Raw genomic sequence first — 10,271 nt, forward strand, 5'->3', positions numbered from 1 at the left:
CGAAATGTATTCTGAGTCTTTCCATCTTTTTAATAAGTCTCGTAATTTCGATGTGAGTTTTTTTAAAGGGTCCCTTTTAACCACACAATAGGTATTATTGTCATTTAATAATTCATCGATCTTTGTGAAATATATGTCTCTATCCAGAGCCACCGTAATGTTACCTTTATCTGCGCGTATAAGAATAAGATTGTCATTATTTTAAGAAATTTTTTGGTAGTGGAGATGAGTTGTTTCAAATGTGTATTAACTTCACTTTTCGTAGTCGAGTAATTAGGAAAGTTGTTGATGATATTCACTGAGCGATTTCGAATGGTTAATTGTGTTGCCGAGGAGAGCTTTATAAGATTGCTCTCATATTTTTTATGAACGCCATTGTTAGTTTGTCAAGATAGAAAGACTGAATTTTTCTCCTAATTGCAAAATGCATTGAACATCCTCCGGAATGTAAGTAGATGAGCGGTTAACTAACTATTTTTTATTAATCTGTGAGAAAGGGTTTGGTTTTTCTTTAAAGGAATGTGGATTTAATCTGATCTCAATATCGTGACATTGTGTGTTGTTAAGATTATTAAATCGTTTGAAGGAAAATTTTTTATATTTATTTTCGGCGGAAATTGAGAAGGAAAGCAAACGTAATGTATCGGTTTAATATCCCTAATTTTATCTTTCTGTATGGACTGTAAACGTTCAAACTTCCTGTTGAGGCTGTCATGATGGTTAACAAAAAATATATATTAGACAACAAGGATCATTATTTACATTTTTTGTTAACCATCATGACAGCCTCAACAGGAAGTTTGAACGTTTACAGTCCATACAGAAAGATAAAATTAGGGATATTAAACCGATACATTACGTTTGCTTTCCTTCTCAATTTCCGCCGAAAATAAATATAAAAAATTTTCCTTCAAACGACTCAATAATCTTAACAACACACATAGTCACGATATTGAGATCAGATTAGATCCACATTCCTTTAAAAAAAAACCAAAACCTTTCTCACAGATTAATAAAAAATAGTTAGTTAATCGCTCATCTACTTACATTCCGGAGGATGTTCAATGCATTTTGCAATTAGGAGAAAAATTCAGTCTTCCTATCTTGAATAATGACAAACTAACAATGGAGTTCATAAAAAATATGAGAGCAATCTTATAAAGCTCCCTTCGGCAACACAATTAACCATTCGAAATCGCTCAGTGAATATCATCAACAACTTTCCTAATTACTCGATTCCGAAAAGTGAAGTTAATACACATTTGAAACAACTCATCTCCACTAACAAAAAATTTCTTAAAATAATGACAATCTTATTCTTATACGCGCAGATAAAGGTAACATTACGGTGGCTCTGGATAGAGACATATATTTCACAAAGATCGATGAATTATTAAATGACAATAATACCTATTGTGTGGTTAAAAGGGACCCTTTAAAAAACTCACATCGGAATTACGAGACTTATTAAAAAGATGGAAAGACTCAGAATACATTTCGCCCTCAACCTATAGATCACAGATGTGCAGCGATTATCTAAAGCATATGGACTTCTGAAAATCCACAAACCAAACTGCCTTTTCTGAATTATCGTATCCTCCTTTAATAGTCCTTTATATAACTTAGTGTCTTATATTCACTGTCTGATGCTAGAAAGCTTTCCACCCGCACAAAGTCATATTACTAATAGCTTTGAACTCGTAAAGGAACTTTCCGACATATACGTCGATAAAGATTTCTTCTTGATTTCCTTAGACATCATTTCCTTGTTTACTAATATTTCTGTTGAAATGGCCATTGACAGTGTCGCTTCCAAATGAAACTCTATTTCTACAAACTGCAATATATCAAGATTCGAATTCATTACGGCTGTCAGATTGATATTATATTCCACTTACTTCATGTTCAACGGAGTAATTTATCGGCAAACTTTCGGCACCCCTATGGGGTCCCCTTTTTTTCCTATCATAGCGGACATAGTATTGCAGGATTTGGAATCTAGAGCCCTTAAATCTTTAACATTCACACCCCTATTTTTTGTCATGTACGTGGACGACATTGCTCTGGCTGTCCCCTTAACCCTTTGTGATCACACTCTGAACACCTTCAACGCCTTCCATCCATGCTTACAATTTACAATGGAGATCGGAGAAGAGAATAGATCGAATTTTTTGGATGTCTCAATGGTTTTAGTCAAAAATCATTTGATATTCGATTGGTATCACAAACCAACTTTTCCTGAGAGATACCTCCATTTTCTATCTAACCATCCGCTTTGAGAAAAAAGAGGTACGGTCATTGGTCTATTCGACAGAATAATGTTATTGTCACAACCTTCATGCCATTATAAGAACTTAAAAATCATGGTTGAGATATTGTTGGACAATAGTTATCCTATTAGTTTCATTTTTAACGTCATACATGAACGACTTGAAACCTTTATCTACAAAACAAATTCCAATTTTGACAACAATGAAATAAGTGAGTCTGAAAAAGTTTCCTTTTTCACGGTGCCTTATGTGCCTTTGATATCAGAAAAATTTAAGAATATTACAAGAGATCAGGATATAAAACTTTCATATCGCAGCCTTAACAAATTGAACAGATTTATTAAAGTATATAAGGATCCCTACTCACATTCGTCTCGCAGCAATGTTGTATACAAAATTAATTGCGATAACTATGACGCGTCTCTCTTATGTGGGACAGACAAGAAGACAACTTCAAACTCAAATTTGAGAACATAAAAATCATTTTCGGAAAAACACGACCCACTCCGTTATAACCGATCATAGAATCACTTACAACCATGATTTCAATTGGAATAAAATAGAAATATTGGAGAGTGAACCACATCTGTATAAGAGATTGATTTTTGAGGTCTTACACATAAAAGGGCAGAAAAATAGTTTAAATTTAGAGAGAGAAACGGAATGTTTCCCCGAAACATACTCCACCGTACTCGATAAACTCTCCAAAATATAACCGACTCAATTAATTTTAAGTGTAGTTTGTTTATAACTCTATACCGTCTAATTTAAAAATCAAATTTTAACGAAATGTAAAAAACGCAGGTCATTATTTTATTACTCTGATTCAATTTCCGTTATACCCCAGACAGCACAAGGATGTCCTTAGGACGACCAAAGGGCATCCAGGACATACATGTAGGATATCCTCAGGATATCCCATTGTAATCCTCAGATCTCCTCTGGATATCTTGAGGAAGAGTAAATGATAGCCGTATAATAACCTCTGAAGAATCCAGGGAGATCCTGTGGAACATCCTAAGGATTTTTATAGGATATGTTAGGGATATTCTTTGTATGTTTCAAGGAGCAAATTAAAAAATTTAAATATAAATTATAATTGTTTTGTTATTTACTGCCAATATTAAACATCTAATATTAAAAATAGTTCACCGTTCTTTAGTATTTGAGGCTTTCGTGCTATACATGAATATTTTAGGTTTGGCTCCCGGGTTTGAGTAGTGTAATATTTTCTAAAACAATCCAATATCTGAATTCCCTATGTTGGGATTGCATCAGAAATTGAACTGATAGAAAATAATTACATTTGTAATTTCCTCATCAGTTGCTCTTTGCAAGCTTTATATAATTCTCATGACCAAATCTCAAATACGAGTTCGCGTGTCGCATAGCGGTAAACCAACGAACTAGCGGTTGAATACTATTGTTTGTAAAGTTTTTGGAATGTTGCGAACAGTAACATTTCTCATGAAATATTAAATAAATAATAATTTTGGATATATGAAAATGTGCGCATCAAATTCAATTATTAATATTAAACGAAATTAATGTTAGCAATTAATTGCACATATATATGTTCTCTGGAAATCCAAAAGACATCCAATATAATAGACAGGGCAGATATATCCTACAGACATCCAGGGGTTACCCAGTGGACATTTATAGGACATTAATACTTATTATAATACTTAAGATTTCTAGATTATATTAAATAGCTGACACAACTAAAAATAATTATGTATGCATATTAAATTTTTATAAATATATTTATAATAATATCTTAAAACATCCTACAAATGTCCTGAACCGTCCTGGACATATTCAGGATGATCCTTAAGATGTTTTGTGCTGTCTGGGACATTTTATTTTGACTTTATAATGTTCACAAATTATAATTTTCAATGTCGCAGAGTTTCATATTTTGTATCTAGTTATTGTCTATATTTATTTCTTTATTTTTTTATTTCTTATTCTTTTGTTTGTTTTTAACCAACTTTATAAGATGTTTTTACCACTGATATATACACATAGATCATAGATAGTTGATGCGCTTGCATTTGTGTTCCCAATTGAAGGCCGCCATTCCAGACAGCACAAAACATCCTCAGGATCATCCTGAATATGTCCAGGACGGTTCAGGATATTTGTAGGATGTTTTAAGATATTATTATAAATATATTTATAAAAATTTAATATGTATACATAATTATTTTTAGTTGTGTGGGCTATTTAATATAATTTAGAAATCTTAAGTATTATAATAAGTATTAATGTCCTATAAATGTCCACTGGATAACCCCTGGATGTCTGTAGGATATATCTGCCCTGTCTATTATATTGGATGTCTTTTGGATTTCCAGAGGACATATACATGTGCAATTAATTGTTAACATTAATTTCGTTTAATATTAATAATTGAATTTGTGGCGGCGGCGACCGGTGAGCTTGGCACGTTGCGGGCCGGTGGTTGTTCCTCCTTCTGCCGGCGCAGGACCCTCTCGTGCTCGACCGCTCGGGCGCTTAACTCGGCGACACTGGTGGCTTCTGTCGCCCGAATGTATAGCTGGTAGCTGGAGTGTAGGTTGTTGTATAGTAGGCGGGCCTTCTCCCGTGGGGTGTAGCCCCCGGCGCGCCTCATCATCGTTAGCAGGTCCGTGGCGTATTGGTCGAAGGGCTCCCCCGGTCTTTGTCTTCGGGCTTGGGCATCTTGCCGCATTTGGCCCTGATAGTCGGGTGGGAGGTACTTTAGTCGGAAGGCAGCGCAAAAGCCATCCCAGATGGCCCACTCTTCGTGGTTGTTGCGGTACCACAACAAGGGGTTCCCGCCTAGCATTTCGGGTAACCCGAGGAGGAAAAATTCGTCAGCGCAGCGGTAGGATCGTTTCAGTTCCTCAATTCGCTCGATAAACGCGAATGGGTCCTTGCCTTCGAAACATAGGCCCCACTTACGGATTCGATCTAGCATCGCGGTCGGGTCAGGTATGTTCGGTTCGGCATGGTCGGGGGTCGACTCGGTATGGTCTGGGATAGGCTTAGGTCGTCCCGGCGCCGTTTCTTTGTGGTTCGGCATGTCGGCGTGATTGTGTTCGAAGAACAGCCCGGGGTTTTTCGTTACGAATTGACGCAGGCGATGCCGTAAGCTGTCGATGTTTCCGGTACTGTCGATACCGTGGGAGAGTAAAATGGTCGCGAGCTGGGTTTTTGTTAGCAAGTATATCCAGGAGATTTTCATCGGGACACGCATGTAAGCTGGAGTCTCTACTGGGCAGGTCCCTGTTCGGGCGCCATTTATAACGCGGTCACCTCGCTCGACGCTCGGATCGGCTCGTCGGTGTCCGGGTTCGAGAGGAGAGACTCAAACTTACGAGACACAGTGAAGGTTGAAACGATACTTTATTCAGTGAGAGAAAGATAGATATAGCGTGCAGGGCCGGGTGGTGTCGTGCGTGGAGCGGGGTTGCTGGTAGCAGGATGCGGGGCGCAAAGCAGAGGCGCAAAGCGGCGAGAAGCATAGGACAGGCTCGGCGGGTAATCGTTCCCGGTCTTATTTATAGGCGCTAACGGCGTGATTAGAACTAGAGGACTTATTACAAACAGGCCTTACAACTAGCGGACTTAGTATTATACAGGGCTTATTATTAACAGGTCTTATAACTAGCGGACTTAGTACTAGACAGGTCTTATTACTAGGATGCGGTTACAACTAGCGGACTTAGCACTAACAGGCCTTGAGACTAGCAGGTCTATGACTACGAAACTTAGAACTAGCGGACTTATCTTTATCGTGCGACTAATATTTACAGCGCGGTCGGTACATGCACTTAGGTATTGCCGGCAGGCTCGAGTGTCACGTCGAGCACTGCCTTGGCAACGGAAGTCGGTTCAACCCGACGAGGCTGAGTACAACCTCGGCCCGAGGTAGGTAGGAGCCGGTGCAACCCGGCAGGGCTGAGTGCAACCTCAGCCCGTGGAGCGGTCGAGACAGGAGTCGGTTCAACCCGACGGGGCCAAGTACAACCTTGGCCCGAGGTATAGAGAGCCGGTTCAACCCGGCGGGGCTGAGTACAACCTCTGCCCTAAGAGGTGTTAGGTAGTGGTTAGATCGGTGTCAGGAGCTGGATGGCAGGACGGGATCTGGTCCCGATTCCTCGGCCGGCCGGGCTTATATACTCGGCCGGGGCCTCCCACTATACTGTCGGCCCGGGAGTGGGGTCGATTCCGCGTGGGGACCGTGAGAGAGATAGGGCGAGTCGAGAAGCGAGAGCGCATGCAGAGCGAGAGCGTGTGTATCGGTGAGCGAGAGCGCATGCTGAGAGAGGCGGCGGCGGGACAGGTAGGGCTGGGTGAATAAGCAAGCCGTGTATAGGTAGTTATATATTTGTCGGACGCAACAGGTCAGGCCTGTAGTAACGATCCTATCGTTACAAATTTGATGCGCACATTTTCATATATCCAAAATTATTATTTATTTAATATTTCATGAGAAATGTTAGTGTTCGCAACATTCCAAAAACTTTACAAATATTCAACCGCTAGTTCGTTTGTTTACCGCTATGCGACACGCGAACTCGTATTTGAGATTTGGTCATGAGAATTATATAAAGCTTGCAAAGAGCAACTGACAGGAAATTACAAATGTAATTATTTTCTATCAGTTCAATTTCTGATGCAATCCCAACATAGGGAATTCAGATATTGGATTGTTTAGACAATATTACACAACTCAAATCCAGGAGCCAAACCTAAAATATTCATGTACAGCACGAAAGCCTCAAATATTAAAGAACGGTGAACTATTTTTAATATTAGATTTTTAATATTGGCAGTAAATAACAAAATATAATTTTAATTTACATTGAAATTTTAAAATTTGCTCCTTGAAACATACGAAAAATATCCCTAACATATCCTATAAAAATCCTTAGGATGTTCCACAGGATCTCCCTGGATTCTCCAGAGGTTAATATACGGCTATCATTTACTCTTCCTCAGGACATCCAGAGGAAATTTGAGGATTACAATGGGATATCCTGAGGATATCCTACATCTATGTCCTGGATGCCCTTTGGACGTCCTAAGGACATCCTTATGCTGTCTGGGATGTTAAAGGAAAGTTGTCACGTATGCGCGTTTAATCGTGTTCAAGCGTGTTGATCCTATAGAGTTGTGTGTGTTAGAGCATTTATAGGAGAGGAATGCAGAAAAAAAATATAATTGTTATAATATATACAAAATTCTGCTTTTAAATTTCACGAATTAAAATGGGACGCTGTTATTTTTGTAATAATACAAAAACTCATGAATCTGGATTAACATTTCACAAGTAAGTGTATTGCATTGCTTTATTTATATTGTATTTACAATATAAAGGTTATCTTTGCCTTATCTGAAGTAAAAATAATCAAATTGAATTGTTAATTCAAAATGTCAAATATTCTTAAACATATTGTAGGTTTCCTCTAAACAATCAACATCTTTTGAAACAGTGGCTAAATAATTGTCCTATAACAAATTGGGCACCAACCAATTCGATCATTTTATGCTCTAATCATTTCATAGAAGATTGCTTTGACCGTTCAGGATTGAAAATACGATTGAGATCGAATAGTATTCCAACGCGTTTTGATAATCCTCATTCCTTCTGTATATATTGCAAGCAGAAGCGTATATATAAATCAGGATATTCCAGGATTCCTTTTTGAAGTAAGATTAAATATTTTTTTAGATTATAAGTATATTATAACTTAAAGTATTTACTAATTTTTGTATGTATTATAAAAGTTTCCATTGGATAAATCAGATATTTTACAAAAATGGCTTGATAACATGGGAATCAAGAATTGGACTCCAAACGACAGCAATCTTTTATGCTCAGAACATTTTGAGCAAACTTGTTTTCACAAAACAAAAGGAAAATATTTGAAGTTAAAAGATGGAAGCGTTTCAACAATATTTAAGGTTGAATGTTTCAACAATGTAAAATCAGGTAGAATCTTTATTTTTATGAATTTCTCTTCAGTTATTAAAATAAAAACTCAACAAAGTTATATTCTTTTTAGCTATGTTGACATCAACAGAAAATATTCCTCCTTGTGAAACAGAATTTAGTCAGAAGATACAATTTAGTGATAATGATAAGTTTGATTTTGATAAGTGTGACTCTCCACAACAGGCTTCTTGCAATGAATCAAGAGATCAGATCCAAATACACTCAGCGGGTAACTATTTTTTCATTAATCTTATTAGAAATTGAAGAGTTAAATAATTTATTCTTTTTTTAGATCAAAATATTAGTGATATTTGTATAAATGAAAATATGTCTATTTCTGAGGACTCGTTTATCATCTGTGATAAAACTAATGGTACGTAATAACAAATAAGATAATAATTAGTATTAAACAATTCCTTCTAAAAGTTTTTTCATTTTTTACAGATGAAAATGTAGACAGATTATCGATATCTAATAATACCGGAATTATACACTCAGTAAATCATGATCATCATTATGATACTTCTCCATCAACACTGCGTAGGAAATTTATAAGAAGTCGAGGAATATTAAAGAATAAGGAACATATAATTAAACTTCAAAACCGACAACTTCAACATCTTCGAACACGCATAACGAGTTTAAAAAAAGTAATAACGGAATTACGACGTCAGCGCATCTTCTTCTTCTTCTTCTTCAGCCTGCAAACGTCCACTCCTGAACATAGGCCTCTTCCTTCTCCTTCCAAGTCGTCCTTTCCTGGGCAGCCTGCATCCAGTTTTTGCCCGCATGGCGCTGGATGTCATCTCGCCATCTTAGTTGTGGTCGGCCAACGCTTCTGGATTCTCTAGGTCTCCATTGCATCAGTGTTTTCGTCCATTTGATGTTATCTCTTGCGACGTGGCCTGCCCACTGCCACTTCAGCCTCGCCACTCGCTCCACCACATCTGTGATTCTTGTTCTTCTTCTGATCTCTTCGTTTGGTATATGGTCCCTCAAACTGATCCCCAACATGGCTCGCTTGATGGCTCTTTGGCAGACTCGGAGACGATTTGCGCTGCTTACTGTAAGGGTAGCAGTTTCGAGGCCGTATGTCGTCACCGGTAGGATACAGGTGTCATGAACCTTTCTCTTGAGGTTTGTGGGGACTCTAGGGTTCCTCAGGATGTAGCTGAGTTTCCCGAATGCTGCCCAAGTTAAGCCTATTTGCCTGGTGACCTCGGCTGTTTGGTTTTCTTTTCCAAGCTTGATGTTGTGTCCCAGATATACATATTCTTCAACTATTTCTAGAGTGTGATTGTCAATAGTGACAACCATGTTCTTCGGACTCATGATCTTGGTCTTCTGGAGATTCATTTTTAGACCAACAGCTTGTAAGGCCTCCTTCAGTTCCTGGAGCATGCTCTCGAGTTCCCCGGCGCCGCTACTTATGAGGATGATGTCATCTGCAAATCGCAAGTGGTTCAAGCGCTTCCCATCTATGTTGATGCCCTTTTACTCCCATTTCAGGTTCTTGAAGATGTCCTCTAAGGCCAGGGTGAACAGCTTAGGCGAGATGGTGTCCCCTTGTCTAACACCCCTCCGACCGGTACCTTCCCCGTGACCCAATCTTCCTCCATCTTGACATGCAGCGTGGCGTGTTCGTAGTTATGCCTGATTAAGTTGGAGTATCTGGAGTCAATGCGTGCGTTATCCATCGCTCTCAGCACTGCCCAGGTCTCTATAGAATCGAAGGCTTTCTGGTAGTCCACGAAAGCTAGGTGCAGTGGCACGTTGTATTCCGTGCACTTTTCAATTAGTGTGCATACCGCTTGAATATGGTCGGTCGTGCTGTAACCTTTTCTAAAGCCTGCTTGCTCGACTGGTTGGTAGAAGTCGAGTCTCTGGCTAAGGCGATTTGTAATGACTTTGGTCAACAGCTTATAGAATATTGAGAGTAAACTGATCGGCCTGTAATTTTCCATATTTGTGCAGTCGCCTTTCTTGAAGAGCAGAATGACCTTTGCGTTCTG

The 10,271-nt window shown here is 38.6% G+C and overlaps 1 protein-coding gene across 1 annotated transcript; it reads left to right on the plus strand.

Annotated features, from left to right (window-relative positions):
• Positions 1-7,531: 7,531 nt before the first annotated feature.
• LOC138938959 (uncharacterized) lies at positions 7,532-9,110 on the plus strand. The gene is made up of 5 exons (XM_070306378.1): positions 7,532-7,593; positions 7,723-7,962; positions 8,048-8,256; positions 8,348-8,488; positions 8,704-9,110. Exons 1-5 carry the CDS (start codon positions 7,532-7,534, stop codon positions 9,108-9,110), a joined length of 1,059 nt encoding a protein of 352 aa, XP_070162479.1.
• Positions 9,111-10,271: the final 1,161 nt, after the last annotated feature.

The sequence above is a fragment of the Polyergus mexicanus genome, unplaced genomic scaffold (genome assembly GCF_030449975.1).
Source record: "Polyergus mexicanus isolate NDT 795.1 unplaced genomic scaffold, iyPolMexi1.0 SCAF_13, whole genome shotgun sequence".
NCBI classification, from domain to species: domain Eukaryota; kingdom Metazoa; phylum Arthropoda; class Insecta; order Hymenoptera; family Formicidae; genus Polyergus; species Polyergus mexicanus.

Excerpts from the sequence above, each read along its gene's own strand:
- LOC138938959 (XM_070306378.1), top strand. The coding sequence starts at position 7,532 with ATGGGACGCTGTTATTTTTGTAATAATACAAAAACTCATGAATCTGGA. Across the intron at positions 7,594-7,722 it reads TCTGGATTAACATTTCACAA|GTTTCCTCTAAACAATCAAC; the intron begins GTAAGTGTATTG and ends AACATATTGTAG. Across the intron at positions 7,963-8,047 it reads AAATCAGGATATTCCAGGAT|AAAGTTTCCATTGGATAAAT; the intron begins TCCTTTTTGAAG and ends GTATGTATTATA.